Source organism: Odocoileus virginianus, chromosome 33, assembly GCF_023699985.2.
Source record: "Odocoileus virginianus isolate 20LAN1187 ecotype Illinois chromosome 33, Ovbor_1.2, whole genome shotgun sequence".
Taxonomy (NCBI): domain Eukaryota; kingdom Metazoa; phylum Chordata; class Mammalia; order Artiodactyla; family Cervidae; genus Odocoileus; species Odocoileus virginianus.
The window spans coordinates 24301474-24317360 of NC_069706.1; the positions used below are offsets into that span (position 1 = coordinate 24301474).

General features: G+C 52.1%; 1 protein-coding gene across 4 annotated transcripts in view; it reads right to left on the minus strand.

Annotated features, from left to right (window-relative positions):
* Nucleotides 1–1915: 1915 nt before the first annotated feature.
* GSG1L (GSG1 like) overlaps nucleotides 1916–15887 on the minus strand; it is a 256025-nt gene continuing 242053 nt past the window's right edge. For all 4 annotated transcript variants that reach the window (XM_070461126.1, XM_070461125.1, XM_070461124.1 and 1 more), the window contains one exon: nucleotides 1916–4837. In XM_070461126.1, the coding sequence (XP_070317227.1) occupies nucleotides 4740–4837 (98 nt within the window). In that variant the 3' untranslated portion in view covers nucleotides 1916–4739. The remainder of the gene's footprint in view (nucleotides 4838–15887) is intronic.

The window sequence follows — 15887 nt, forward strand, 5'->3', positions numbered from 1 at the left end:
GCCGATGTGTCCACCTCTTAAAACCCTCCCGTCAGCGGTTCTCCACAGCCTTCGGGTGAAGGTCAAACTTCCCATCACCCACAAGGCCCCCACCAGCTGACCCCACACGCTCACTCAGCAGCAAAACTCATGCCCTTACCTGGGGCTCCAGGCACAGTGTCCTGCCCCAGCGCTGCACACAGCCACACGGCGTTCCTGTCAGCCCCAGGGCCTTTGCAAATGCTCTGACTTCTGCCCACACCATCTTACCGCCTCCTTCCTCATCCCTCAGTCCCTGCTGCCACGGCCCGTTCTCCGAGAGGCCCATCTTCACCTCTGCAGTTTAAATCCGGACTTTCTGTGGTTCGCTTACACAGCACTTCTCATGATCTGAACTGATAACTTCTGCTGGTCGATGCCTTTCTGATTCGCCGTGGCAGCTCCACCACACATTCAGCGCCTGCCACATGGAAGCCCCTCGGCAAATAGTTCTCAATGAATGAAGACCCACACAGGTCAGCAGTAGTCTCGGGATTTTAACTAACTCCTCAGCCCTGGGTGCTCCACCTCCTCCCAAACAAGGGTTTGGCACCCTGGTGGCAGCAGCTTCCTCCAGGGATGAGCTTCCCAGTACACCGTGTCCTCAGGCCCAGCTCCCAGCAAATGAAAGGCCATGAATCAAGTTGAAGCCGCCATTACCCAAGGGAATGTGTGGCTGGACAGGCGGAGTTTGGTGGAGGCTGCAGGGAAGACAGCTCATCACAGCCACCAGCCCCAAAGGGCAGTCAGCCCAGTGACCTCCAGCGGCCTGGACCTGCCAGTTAGCCCCCAGGCGGGGGAAGGACCAGGGCCCCGAGGGCACCTGAGAAGAAAGGGGGTGATGAGTTTGACACTGAGAGACTGAACATAGCCCAGGGTAGCTTCCCAGGTGGCGCTAGTGGTAAAGAACCTGCCTGCCAATGCAGGAGACATAATGAGATGCGGGTTCGATCCCTGGGTCAGAAAGATGCCCTGGAGGAGGGCATGGCAACCCACATCAGTATTCTTGCCTGGGGAATTCCATGGACAGAGGAACCTGGGGGGCCACACTCCACAGAGTCGCAGGATCGGACACAACAGAAGTGACTTAGCACACACACACCTGAGCAAACATGGGCCAGAGCCCCCTTTCAGGGTGGTGGGCACGTGCAGACCCAGGTCCAGGCTGGTGTGTATCCAGCACCAGCACGTGCACGCAGGAGTGTGCGCTCAGCGTCAGCGGGAGCACGCAGACAGGGGTGGGTTAGCACGTGTGCACGTCCACACGGCTAACTCAAGCTTGTCCAGTGTTGAGGTGGGTGTGTCCACACAAGCCCAGGCGTGCGGCTGCAGGGAGGCTGGGAGCAGGTGTCCAGGGCAGAGCAGGCCGTGTAAGAGCTGCTCTGGGCTGTGTGTCAAGCCAGCCTGTGGGGGTAAAGGTCAGCATCCAAGGCCGGCAGCCATTCTATCTGTGGACAGAGGGATGGTCTGCTGAGTGCAGGGGATGGGCAGGGAAAGCTGTTTGCAGGAGTGGGAGGAGGGGGCTTTGCCTCACCCCATCCAGGCCTGTGCGTGCTCCCAGGACTCCTGCTTTCTAACCAGGTGGTCCTCCCCCCTCCCAGGTGCAGGCAGATTGTGTGGCATGAAGACAGCCCTCCCAGTAACTCCCAGTAGGGACCCATTGGGATCACTCACCTGGCCTGCCTGGAAGTGCTTCCTTTGGTCTAACCCGCAGCCTTCTTGCTGCAGCCTCCATGGGACTGAATGACAGTTACTTCTCCCCCCCAGTCCAGCAGGCACCCAAAAGGACTTGAAGCCTGAGTGAGTGTTCCCATGAGCCTCCTCCTCCCTCCCCATCCCTCTCTGGCCTGAGCAGAGGGTAAGAATGGCCCTTACTTGAGCCGTCCGCATTCCATCATCACAGACCACTTGCACGATTATTTATTTAATATTTTTCCTTAAGCCAACTTTTTTTGCCTTTTAACTTAAATGCCTATTTTGGCTTCATCCTAAGCAATAACATCTGTGAAATCACGGCACTTGTGTGCCCGTTATACATTTTTTTTCCTAATACACATTTACATAAACACAACTATTAAAATAGTTAAAAATTTTGTCCATGTTTCAACAAAAAAATCATCTCCCGGACCTCTGTGATCCACTTGGCAACTTCAAAAGGATCCTAGAAGAGAATAAAGAGCTCCAAGCTACCCAGGGCCAGATTCCCAACAGACACGCCCCTGCCCCGTCTGAAGCTGGAGCTGCTGCAGTGGTTTCTTCTTGCCCAGCTCACCTCCTCATCCTGATCTTCAAAGCCGTTTTATTTGGGTCCCAGTCTCTCTCCCAGACCCAGCTCCCGCCCCATGCAGTAGGTCCACAATAGTTACTAAATGAATGAATCACTGACCTGATTAACAAATGCATGAATGAATGGATGAATAAGCACACACCTCCACCTGGGTGGCTCCCAGGCACCTGAGACTCAAGACATCTGAACCTGCCCCCACCTCCCCCCGGCCCCCAACCTGAGCGTCATCGCTGACTTTCCCCTCCCACCCTCCCACACCAGCTCATTCTCCCTCCTGCCTGCCTCCTGGATCTGGCCTCACTGTGACTGTGCTGTCCCAGGAACTCCCTTCTGAACCAGCTCACCCTTTCCCCTCCCTTCACAAGTGGGGAGGACAAGGATGGAGGCCGTCCTCCCACATCTGTTCTCTGCCCGGAGCTGCGGAAACCTTCCTGGGATGCTCAGCTGGGCGCTTCCCACTCTGCCTGAAAGCATCTCCTGCGGCTCCTTCCTAAAGAGGCTTCATTCCCTCTGGCTCCACTAACCTCTGCTGCCTGATTTCTCATCCACTGCCCTTCTTTCTCTCCACATACCTGCCATCTAGACAATCCCAAAGTTCCTATGACGTTCCCAACTTTCTTTCCCTGTACACTCCTGCTTGCCTGGTATCTAGACAACGTCATATCTCAGCTTAAATGTCATTTTCCCAAAGGAGCCTCCCACGACCCCCACTCCCTCCTACAAGCAGATGCTGCCTAAGGGCTTCCGCAGCACACCCCCGCCCCCCACCAACTTCCCCTCGTTGAGAAAACAGCAAACATCAACACAGCATTTATGTGCCAGGCTCTGTTCTAAAGGCTTCATGTATATTAGCTACTTTAACCCTCAGAAGAGCTTTAAGAAGTATGTGTAGTGATGATCCCCAAGTGCCCACAGGGGCGAGGCACTGAGAGGTCAGGTAACTTGCCCCCAATCTCAAGTGGAGGAACTGGAATCGGCTGTTCCGTCCTGGAGCATTTCACACACTGTTCTATCATCACCTGTCTAGTTATGTGTCCTGCCCACCTGTGAGCTCTCTGAGGACAAACACCATCTCTGGATTAGCATCCTATCTCAAGTGCCTGCCACAGTGTTTGGCACGTAGTAGGAGCACAAGGAATTGTATCATTGAGTAGATGGATACACAGATGGATGGCTGAATAATGAGGATGGGTGATACGTGAAAGGATGGATGGATGGATGTCTGGTAAAAGAAAGAATGACCACTGATGGGTGGATAATGGATGGACAAATGGATAGATGGATGGATGAATGGATGGAGGGATGGGTTATGGATGGATGGATAGATGAATGGATAGATGGGTGAATGATGGATGGATGGATGAATGGATGGGTGGATGAATGGATCGATGAATGGTTGGTTGGATGATGTGTTTATGGAAAAATGAACAACATTCTCTCCTTGAGGGAAATCTCTAGAAATCCTTTGGGAAGGGACAAGGCCTCTTGGAGTCAGGAGTCCTAATTCAAACCCTTAACTCTGCTTTTGCTAGCTCTGTAATCTTGGGCAAGATGCTTCATGTCTATGACCCTAAGTTCCCTCATCTTCATAATAGGAATCTGTTTCTCTAGGCATCTAAGCCCTAAGGTTTGATATAAATGTGACTCTAGACACAGGGTAAAGGGTCCCCATGGGGGTAAGGGTGGCTGAGGGTTTGAGGGCCTGTCTATTGCCCCCTCCAGTGTCCTACCTGCCTGGCCCCCACCTCCCTACCCTCTGAAATCCAAGAGAGCCTGCCAGCCTGGCTCCATCCTGACCCCACCCCCCGGATCCAGCCTCAGCTACAGGACCACCCCCCTTTCCTCCCACCCACCCACACTTCAGCATCTAACCCTGACCAGCACACTCAGGGCTGTCTCATCTTCAGGCTCCTTAGAGACCTGATAGGGGGCGGCCACGAAGGGGCAGCCACAGCCCAGAGAGCAACTGGCCTCCACACACAGCAAGAAAACAGATCCAACAAGCATTTATTGAGTCCCTGCTCTGTGCCTGCAGTGCGACCCTCCCCCCTCTTTCAGGAAGCCCCACTCATTCCCTGTCCCCCGCAGGGGACCTCCTGGCTGGCTCGTGGGTCCCAGCCTTTTAGCGGCCAAGGTCCGTGTCCTTCTCAGCATCCCAGCTGCACCCAGCAGGGCTCTGAGCATGATGGTGGCAGGAGTCAGGAGTGGCTGTCCCCAGGTCGAACTGTGCAGTCCTGTGCAGTCCCTCAGATGCCCTGGCCCCAATTCCAGGACACTGAGACCCAGGCAGCCGTGGGCAGGGCAGCCCACGTGTCTCCCACGCAGGCTGGCTGAGTTCACAGCACACAGGCCAGGTTCCAAAGGTGCCAGATCTTGCGGCAGGGGGCTGGTGCTGCTGATGATGGCCCGAGGTCTGGAACCAGGCTCTTCACGGTCACACCCAGTGCCCCAGGACCCAGCACTGGCGGTTCAGCTCTGGTGCCTCGCGTGCAGAAGTCCGGGGCCAGGAATCTCCCACGTGTGGCTGGTGTCCTGCCAAGGGGACAGGGTGGTCAGTGCTGACGGCTGCCTTCCTCCACCCATGCCCCACCGCCCCCTCCCACCCCCATCCACCCATCTGTCCACCCACACTCAATTCTCCACCCACTCACTGCTCCATTCAGCATCTCACCATCCACTTACCCAGCTCCCCGTCTCTGCCACGCCCCCATCACCCACTCTCTGCCCACCAACACCCGCTGCCATCCACTCCCCAACCCACCAATATACCCACCATTCCACTCATACACTATCCCCACCATGACTCTCCCCGAGCCTTAAAACACAGTCAAGCATCTCCCACCTGTCAACACATCACACACCTGCCAACATCCCATCCATCCTCGCAGCAGCCCAGAACACTCCCGCCAGCCCTGCTCTCCACATACACATCTACCCATTACCCAAAACACCCACCCATCCACCCACCAGCCACTTTTCACCTCACCCACCTACTTGTCTGCTTCCCAACCTGCCAACACATCTGCACCCACATGTCAAGTCTCCAGCCCTTAACTCACATTCTCATCCAACAATTGCCCACTGCCCGACCACCAACCCTGAACACCCACCTGCCCTCGCTTCACCCACCCCACTCAAGCCATCCACCCACCCTCTCTCCACCCTTTACCCACCCAAAGATTTCCCCTGCCTCCCACTACCCCACCAACCCCATCAGGCTTCCCTGGGGTCCACTGTGTGCTCCCAATGTGCTCAAGGCACTATGAGAGGGTTAGAAGGAGAATAGTGTAGATGACTCCAGAGCCCTGACCTTACTTGACCCCAGGTCAGCGAGCGAGTATGTGGACATCCCAAAGCCAGCCCTGAGCAGCTCCGTGGGAGGCAGGCAGCAGACTCTATGATCTCCCATGACAGCCCTCTGCTCTTGATGGCCTGGGCAAGCAGAGGGGGCTGGGAGGCTCATCTGATCCAATATGCATGCTCACTCTTCTGTTTTTCTTGATTCTTGGAAGCTTGCTCCCCTGTCTTCACCCAAGCACCGCCTTCGTGTCTTCCTAACACGCCAGACCATTTCCATCTCCAAGTTGGGACCTTCTTAAAATGTTCTTGTACCTACTATCAAACTGAACTCTCAAAGCCCAGCTCAAATCTCTCCTTCTACAGGAAGCCCTCCAGACATCCTCTCTCTAGCCTCAGGAGTCTCCCTCTCTTAAGAACACGCACCCTGAATGGTGCTCCACCAGCCCTGTCACTATGAGACCATTAGCCCAGGAGAGAGATGGCTAAACCCCTGGAGAACATTCCATGGTGACTCCTTGGAGCCAGAAAGATGAGAATGAAGGGGGAACATGGGGAGGAGAGACTGCCTGGAATGGTGAGTGGGATGGGTGTGAAGGGCAAGGAAGAAAACTAACAGCAGCAGAGCACTTACTGTCCACACACCATGCTAGGTTCTGTCCTCAGAAGCCTGAGCCCATTTTACAGATGAGGAAACTGAGGCTCAGCCAGCAAAAGCAGCTGCCTTAGGATTCACAGCTACAGTGCTGCTGGGTTGAATTAATTTCTTCCTGATTCCAAACTTCAGCATTTGTTTTTTTTTTAAGAATGTGTTCTGCTCAGATAACTGCTCATCCTTTAGGGTCAGACATCCCTCAGAGCAAGCCCCTTGAGGTGGAAATTCCTGCTGAAGTCAAGAATTCTTGCTTGCACATCTCCAAGGACAAGCAACTCATTATTCTTCCTCCATCCCCAAAGCAGCTCGGACTATTGGGAGATTCTTCCTCCTAACAAAGGCAGGAAGGGAACAGGCAAAGACGAGGAAGAATGTGCCAATGCTGGGGAGTGTGCACACGTCATTTTTTACCCCTTTGGCTTTTCTTCCGTTTTTAATATTCTTTAATGTTGGTGCTTTGCTAATTTTACTAGATTTTTTAAAAGGGGTGGGAAACATTTGGCAAACATTTGGCAAACATTCTGGAATCGTTTGGCCTTAGGAAAAACATTTGTTTTGGCCCCAGTCACTGAAACAGTTGCATTCTTTGAAAGTGCTTGCTGCCAAGATATAGATAGGATTTTTTTTTAATCGAAAAGCAAATATTTGGTGCACAGAAAGGTTTGATTGTTTTTCTAAATAGTATTTAGAAATGATTGTCATTGCTCTTACCGTTGCCAACTAGCAGAACCTTGGAGAGTTTGATGGAACAGATCATGTGTTTTAAAGGGAAAGGAGGGGCCATGATCCTTATCCTTCTCTGAGTCAAAATCAGGCTTCCTAGGACTTCTTTGGTGGTCTTAAGAACTTGCCTTCCAGTGCAGAGGACGTGGGTTCGATCCTTCACTGAGGAACTGAGATCCCACGTGCTGCAGGACAACTAAGCCTGCTTGCCGCAAGCAGGAGACCGGGGTTCGATCACTGCATTGGGAAGATTCCCAGGAGGAGGGCACTGGAGAAACCGACTCCAGTATTCTTGCCTGGAGAATCCCATGGACAGAGAAGCCTGGCAGGCTACAGTCCATGGGGTCTCAAAGAGTCAGACACTAAGCTGAGCAAGTAAACGACAGAGCTTGTGCAGCCTGGAGCCCAAGCCACAACTGGAGAGAAACCCGAATGCCGCACCTGAAAGATCCCACCTGCTGCAACTAAGACCTGATGCAGCCAAAAGGAAATAAATACATATTTTTTAAAATGCATGTAAATCCATGGCTAATTCATTTCAATGTATAACAAAAACTACTGTAATGATGTAAAGTAATTAGCCTCCAACTAATAAAAATAAATGGAAAAAAAAAATCAAATACAGGGGATTCTCTGGCTGTTCAGTGGTTAGAGCTCTGCACTGTCACTGCCCAGGGCTGCAAGCCACGCGGCAAGGCCAAAACAAAAATCAAGCTTCCTGTTCCCTGGATCCCAGGAAAGGCTTGGGACCCAGAGTCATTTACAGTGGGAGGAGCCCTGTCCTCACCATGTACCCCACTGGCCTACCACAAATCCCCACTCACTTCCCTTCTCTGGGTCTCTTCACAATGGGGCCAGTCACCAGCCAGGGGGAAAAAAATCATTATGCTACAGATCAGGGAACCCCACCTTAAAATGTCTACTGGGCCCAAGCCAATGACATAACTGGGTAAAGCAGTCAGAAGCAGTCTTTCCTTAGCTCTGGCCAACTGTTGCCCTGGGGAATGTGGGCTTCGATCTTCCAAAATGCTCAGAGAAACTGACAATCTGGATTTTGAAATCAAATCTCCTGGCTTCTAAGTGATTTTAAAGGGCTTTTCAAGGGCTTCCTGGTGGCTCAGAGGTAAAGAATCTGCCTGCAACAGGAGTCACAGATTCGACCCCTGGGTTGGGAAGATCCCCTGGCGGAGGGCATGGCAACCCACTCCAGTATTCTTGCCTGGAGAATCCCATGGACAGAAGAGCCTGGTGGGCTGCAATCCATAGCATCGCAAAGAGTCGAACACAACTGAAGTGACTTAGCCTGCAAACAAATAAGGCTTTTAAAACAATTAAAACCACCTGTGGGCCAAGCAGCATCTCTCAGGCTGGACCTAGCCCACAGGAGCCATTTCCGACCTCTGACTGCTCCCTGGCCTGCGTCTTTGTCCCCTGGCTCTGTTCCATGGCTTTGCACATTCTGGTCCCTGGGCCATGTGCTCTTCCCTGCTGTCCTCTGGCTGTTGAGACCCCGGCCCCTCACCTGAATGCTCCCTCCTCCACAAGGCATTCCAAGGACCTCTGCACCCACACACCATGCTGCACGCTGTTCTCTCCCCATGATTGTCACTTTCTGTTGTCAAGGTCTCTGCCACTAACCTGGGGAGACTCAGTGTTGGCCAGGACTGAGTCTGCTCCATCCTGGAGCCTGCAGCCCCCAGCAGCTGGCCGGGCCCAGAGCGAGTCATGAGCTGACAAATGAAGAAACCACTCAGGAGGAGGATGGTGTGATCCCTGCACTGGAGGCCCAGGCTCCTCCCCCATCTTCCAGGAGAAAATGGACATTTTCGCTGTACCTTTGAGAGGCTCTTCGCTCAGCCTCTCCTCCTTTGGGGACAGGCTTATGGGGCGGGGGTGAACTGTACTTGAAGTCTAATTGTCAAAGGTTCAAATCTAGGCTCTGCCAATAACAAGCTGAGCAGCCTTTTTTTTTTTTTTTTTTTTTAAAGCTGTGTGACTTTTGACAAGTGGCTTCACCTCTCTGGGCCTGCAAATGGACGTCAGTTGTAAAGGCATCAGCTGACCCAGCAAGCCCCGCTGCTAGAAGCCCTCCATTATGCAACCTCAGAGAGAGGTGAAAATGACAAAATGCTCAGTATAGAGGGTCTTGGGGTTCAGCCACCTTTCTTCACAGATGAGCAGGCCGAGGTCCATAGGTGGGAAGAGATTTGTCCAAGGCCTCACCCAGAGGGCTGGCAGCAAGTACTGTGCTTTAAATCCCCTTGAAACCTCCCAGCATAGCAGAGTAGTCAACCCATAGGAGGTTCTCAGAAGTTGTGATTTATCTTCTCTTTTTGAGATATCAAACATGAACTATTTTTTAACATTCGGTCTCTTCCAGTCCTAACATCTCAACCCCTCAGTGGGGAACCACCGTCTCTAAATTCCCCAAGGCATTGAGATCCCAAGAGATCAGCTCTTAGCTCTCTTGAGATGTATGAAATTGCAATCACTCTTCTAAAACAAATTCAATGGGTCAGAAGGGCCCTTTGAGACCAAGAATGGCATCACCAATGTGCAGATAGGGAAATGGGGACAATCAGAGGGGAAGTGACTTGTCCAAGGTGCTCTGAAGCTGGTAGAGGAATCAGTGAGGGTGAGGAGGTGTCTGGTATTGGCATTCTTGACCCCACAGGAGCCGCGCCTGACACAGAAGAGCCAGATGGACTGCGCCACCGCTGTCCAAGGTGCTGAATTACTCTCCCCAGGACTCATGGGTGATATCCAGAGCTTGCTGTCAGGCTGCCCCATCTGGAACTCTTCCCTCCGGACACATATAGGATGTGGGAGAGAGATAGGGAGATGAATCAAGGTTGGCACTGAGCTGTCTGGCTTTGGATACCCTTTCAGCTGGTGATGGATGTCATCACCCCTCTTCCACAGCCACCCTGACTGCCTCTCCAAGTCAACCCTGCTCTGTCAATCTCTACCCTGAGGGCGCTGCTGAGACTCTGTCATATTTGGTAATATCTGTTCACCTGTTTCCTTCCATTTTCCTTTTCTAGACTGTGTACAACATGAGGACACAGACTCGCTCTACTTTTATTCATCACTGTGTCCCCAGCACCCAGCACAATTTCACACACAGTGTTGAGAGCATAGATCTGTTGAAAGAATAAACAATGGAGAACTGGGGAAGAAGAGCAGGTTTGTGTGGGATTCCTGCTGGGGGGAAGGATGGGTTTTCCCGTCTGCTTTGGGGGTGGCTTGTCCTAGGAGATCAAATGGAATTCCATCCCTCTCTTCATTCGAGTCTAGCTTCTGAGGACTGAACGTTTCTGGTCAGAACATTCTCTTCATTTCTTCTCCACACTTGGGATCAGGCTGAGTCCACGGGACCTGCCACCTCTCCCCAGAGCCACTGATTCCTTCATTTCCTCATTTGTTGAGCACCTACTCTGTGTCAGCCTCCCCACTGGGTGCTGGGTCTGCAGACAGGAGTGAGATGCAGACCTGTCCTCTGAATGTTCACAGCCTCGTGAGGGGGAAGAGATGACAAAAGCAGGACTGCCCTGGTGGTACAGTGGATAAGAATCTGCCTGCCAATGCAGGGGACACAGGTCTGATCCCTGGTCTGGGAAGATCCCACATGCCAAGGAGCAATTATGCCCATGCACCACAGCTACTGAGCCCAAGCTCTGTAGCCTGTACTTCGCAACAAGAGAAGCCATTGCAATGAGACGCCTGTGCTCCGCAACTGGAAAGCAGCTCCTGCTCACCACAAATAGAGAAAAACCCGAGTGAAGCAACGAAGACCCAGTGCAGCCAGAAATAAATTGAGAGAGAGAGAGAGAGAGATGACAGGAGAAAACGTTCCCCCAGTTCTCACTGTGCCAGGGAGCCACTCATGGTGCCCTGTGTTCATTGACTCATGCAATCCTCAGAAGTGGAAGGTAGGTGCCATCACTGTGCCCATTACACAGATGAAGAAACCCAGGTCCAGACAGGTTACATCCTTGAGGTTTGACCCCTGGAATTTGAACCTAAGCAGCTTCACTCTAGAGGCTGGGCTTGTAACCCCTGTAAACTTCTCCCTCATCTATTCAAATGTCAGGGCAGGGAAACGCAGAGGTGAACACAACCTCCTCTGTTGGGACTGGAGAGGGGGTTGATTGCTAGCTACTCCTGGACATCTGAGCTAGACTTGGAAAGCCCCATGAAGCTCAAAATTTCACTGGTAGGTTTTTTTTTTGGCCAAACGGAGGCAGGGAGCAGGTCATTTCAGGCAGAATGAACAGAGTGTGAAATAGGTTCTTGGCAGGTAAATGAGGTTTTCTGGAGGTGTGAAAAACATAGCGATGGTGGTTGGAGGAAGGCAAGATGGTCTGTAAGGCTGGAAAGCCCAGCAGACAGGGCTGGAGGGATGAGGAGCAGAGGGAAGCAACTGCAAAGATGCTGGGTGCCAGGCGTAAGTGGCCCGGCGGTCCCCCAGGGGGTACAGGGTTCCTCCTGTACCTGGGGTTTCTTCGGCATCATCAGACTTACCTGTTGCAGGTTCCTGGCCTGCCCCAAACTGAGGGGGGCAAAAATGGACATAAAGCAGAACAACGACCCAGCTTGAGTTTGGAGTCACCCAGACTTATGAGCCAAGAAAACTAACATTGTTGCTTGAAATCCAAGGAGCGTATGAGGATGAAGCGAGCTGGACTGGAAAGGTCCTGAGACCGACCCTGTTCCAGGCACAAATGTGGTGACAAGGTCCCCGTCCTCCTGACATTCCCATTCCAGTGGGAAGAGAGTCCGCAGAGAAGGCTTCTGAGAGTGCTGAGTGACTGAAAGAGGGCTGAAGCAGGGGTGGGGTGGCGGGAGAAGGCTTCTGGGGGAATGTCCAGGAGGAGTCAGCACAGACCTGACACCCACCCCCCAAGGATGCTCTCATTGGAGGGTTTGGGCTGGGAGGGGTGAAGATGTGACTCAGGTTGTGTCTTTGGGGGATGGGTGGGAAGAGACATGACTCCAGAAGCAACAGTTTCTACCCAGAAGCTGCTGAATAGCCCAGTGAGTGAGTGATAGTCATTTCAGTCATGTTCAACTCTGCAATGCTATGAACTGTAGCCCGCCAGGCTTCTGTGTCCATGGGATTCTCCAGGCAAGAATACTGGAGTGGGTTGCCATTTCCTTCTCCAGGGAATCTCCCCAACCCAGGGATTGAACACGGGTCTCCTGCATTGCAGAGACTCTTTACCATCTGAGCCACCAGGGAAGCCTAGCAGGTGACAAAATGAAGACTCCTTCCTGGCAGGAGCCCGGGGCCAAGTGTTGCTCAGAACCTGGTCCATGGAGCAGCAGGAGCAGCCCTGGAAATGCAGGATCCCAGGCTCCACCCTCCTCAGCCAGAAACTCCAGCAGGGCCCGGGAATCTGCATTTCAAGAAGTTGGAAACTCTGGGGTGGGACTGGGAAATCCGTGCTTCAAGGAGCCTTCCAGGGGATTCTGATACTGACGTTGGCTTGGCTCTCTCTACCCCAGTGCCAGGGTCTCAGAAATCTGCAAGCTGTGTGCCCAGCAAGCTGGCATTGATATTTATTTCAGAAATATTGTCTGTTTCCATTTTAATAAAGGAAGCCAACTCAGGCAGTATTATGTTGGATCTGATTTTGGTCTAATAAAAATGCCAAGTTGCTCCGAGCCCAGAAAAGTCTTCCTTGAAATTCCCTCTGCTATTCTGAGGGCAGCAGCGGCAGAGACACGTCTAGACAGAGCTCTCAGAAGCCACCTCTGTACCCGGTGAGTGACAGCCTCTCGGCCAGCCCAGCCTCGCAGACACACCTGACAAAGTCAGAAGCTTGTCTCGGACACTGAACTTGACGGCTGCAATCAGCTGCAACCCCCAGTTGCCCCTAAAAGGAAGATGCAAACACCTGGACCATATGGCCGCATCGCCTCCATGAAATGTCACATCTGAGGAGCTCCTGAGCTAGCTGGTGGCACTGCAGAGCCCCAAACCTACCAAAGGTAGGTTTCAAAAGCAAACACTTTGCTCAGGAAAAAAAAAAAAGTGGCAGAATCTATATCACAGTAGCCCCAGAAAAAAAATAGCAACTTTTAGAACAGTTAAGAAAAGCATAAGTTCGCGTAACTGTTTATATAAAAGTGAGTTCTCAAGTGGGATACAGTGCAAGAAAATGAGAAGTTTAAAGCAGTAACTGAGCAACGACTGTGTGTCATGCACTGTTCTAGGCTCTCAGGACACAGGTGTGAAAAAAACAGAAGATAAGGTGCCTAGGATTCCCCTGGTGGTCCAGTGATTAGGAACCTACCTGCCAATGCAGAGGACACAGGTTCGATCCCTGGACTGGGAAGATCCCACATGCCTCAAGGCAAATAGGCCCATGTGCCACAACTCCTGAGCCTGCGCTCTAGAGCCGTTGAGCTGCCAATACCGAAGCCCGCGCACCTACAGTTTCTGCTCTGCAACAAGAGAAGCCTGCACAATGCAGTTAGAGAGCAGCCCCTGCTCACCACGACTAGAGAACGCTTGTGTGCAGCAACAAAGACCCAGCGCAGCCAAAGATAGACAGATTAACTACTACATATTGGGCTTCCCAGGTAGCTCAGTGGGTAAAGAATCTGCCTGCAATGCAGGAGACACAAGAGATGCAGGTTTGATCCCTGGGTTGGGAAGATACCCTGGAGAAGGCATGGCAACCCATTCTAGTATTCTTGCCCGGAGGATACCATGGACAGAGGAGCCTGGCAGGCTACAGTCCATTGTGTGTCCACAATGAGTCAGACACAACTGAAGCGACTGAGCACATATACATTATTATACTATTAATTAATATGTAATATTAATTAATTGATAAATTACTAATTAAGAAGAGACTGGGTGCCTAATCTCATGGAACCCAGTGGAGAAAGGCAACAAAACCAAAACCAGGTGTGTAAATATAATTTCAGAGAAGTACAGACACAGTGAAGAAAATACAGTGATATGATGTTGACAGGGGAAGCTGGTGCAGGTTAGGGGAGCTTCTCTGAGGAAGTGGCCTTCAGCTGAGATTAAAGAGGAGACAAAGCCAGCCAAGTAAAGATTTAGAGGAAGAACATTCCAGGTGGCGAGAAGAGCATGTGCAAAGGTCCTGGGGTGGGGAGTGAGTTTTGCTTGCAAGAAAGAGAAAGGACAGGGTGGTTGGAGCCAAATGAGGGAGAGGAGAGAAGGAAGAGATGAGGTGAGGAGTTTGGGGGCCAGAGCAGGAATAGCCTGGTTCCCAGGATAAAGGGAAAGAATTACATGCCAAGCTGAGCCATCCTGCCCAGAGATCTCACCAGGGATCTCAACAAAGTCAATCCACGTCTCAGAGCCTCAGTCTCACCATCTACACAATAAAAACAACCACTCCTCCTTCCGAGGGCTGTGCCAGCGGCTATGAAGTGCTCAGCAAAACCTGCACTCAGTAAGTGTTTAATAACGCGGGCTTCCTGGCACTCCTTCTCCCCCATGCCTCCTGCCGGGGAGTCAGTCCACCACCAGATCTGAACAGTTGCTCAGCACAGAAATATTGCAAAACGCGTCTGGGCCTTTCCAAAACATATTCTTGGCCCAAACTCCACCAGCAGCTAAGAGGCCGCATTCTGCAGATGGTGTCATCTCCCTGGATGGTGGTATCAGGATGCTCTCTAGCCCATGACCCACGTGAGGACCAGTCCACTGTGGCTGGGCCCCGAACCCCCAAAGGCTGCCTGGGGTATGCCCGGGGTCTGCCCAACATGTGGAGCCACTGACTGACATGTGGCAGCCCATCCCTGGTGACTTGAGGTATGGGCTCTGGATCCAGACAGGCTGGGCACACATCCACTTCCTGGCACAACCATAACCTCCCTGGGCCTCATTTTCCCCGTCTGTAAAACGGGTCTATCAGTTCAGTCACTCAGTTGTGTCTGACTGTTTGCGACCCCATGGACTGCAGCACGCCAGGCTTCCCTATTCATCACCAACTCCTGGAGCTTGCTCAAACTGACATCCATTGAGTCGGTGATGCCATTTAACCAACTCACCCTCTGTCGCCCCCTTTTCCTCCTGCCTTCAATCTTCCCAGAATCAGGGTCTTTTCCAATGAGTCAGTTCTTCGCATCAGGTGGCCAAAGTATTGGAGCTTCAGTTTCAGCATCAGTCCTTCCAATGAATATTCAGGACTGATTTCCTTTAGGATGGACTGGTTTGATCTCCTTGCAGTCCAAGGGACTCTCAAGAGTCTTCTCCAACACTACAGTTCAAAAGCATCAATTCTTTAGCACTCCACTTTCTTTATAGTCCAACTCTCACAAAAGTTTGGGGTTAAATGAGAGGGAGAGGATCAATGTAAAGTGCTCAGAGCATCCACAAGGGTGAGATGTTGTCATCAGACCTGGTGGGGCTGACGGAGCTCTTCCGGTTGGCTGTTTTCCTCATTAAGTCCAGGTATCATCATTATAGCTGTAGAATTCAACAAGCTGGACCACCCGGAGACTAAGTACCCCTCTCTTTCCTCTTCTCTACCCCTCCCTCACTCAGCAGGATGAGGTGCCTGGCCTCTGTTGGTAGCTGTGCTGACCCCATGGTAGTTCTGGTCAATAATATAGCAGTGCTTTGGGAGCTCCCGGGTCCAGACTCACCTTTTTCATCTCCATTTTCCAGGGCCCAGCATGCAACGTCCAGCCCAGAGAAGCATCTTTAGCAAAGATTTGTTGAATACGTGAGTGAATCAATGACTTTCACATGGCCACACACAGCCCACTTCAGGACAGTGAAAGTAACCACAGCCCTCCAGCCAGCATCCTGCCCACGCCCTGTTGCCCCTGCCCTTGGCCCCAACGGCAGACCGGGTGTTTCTCTACCTCACTGTTCGAACTCTGAGTCCCCAGCGCCTCCACTGGTCCCAGGGGAAA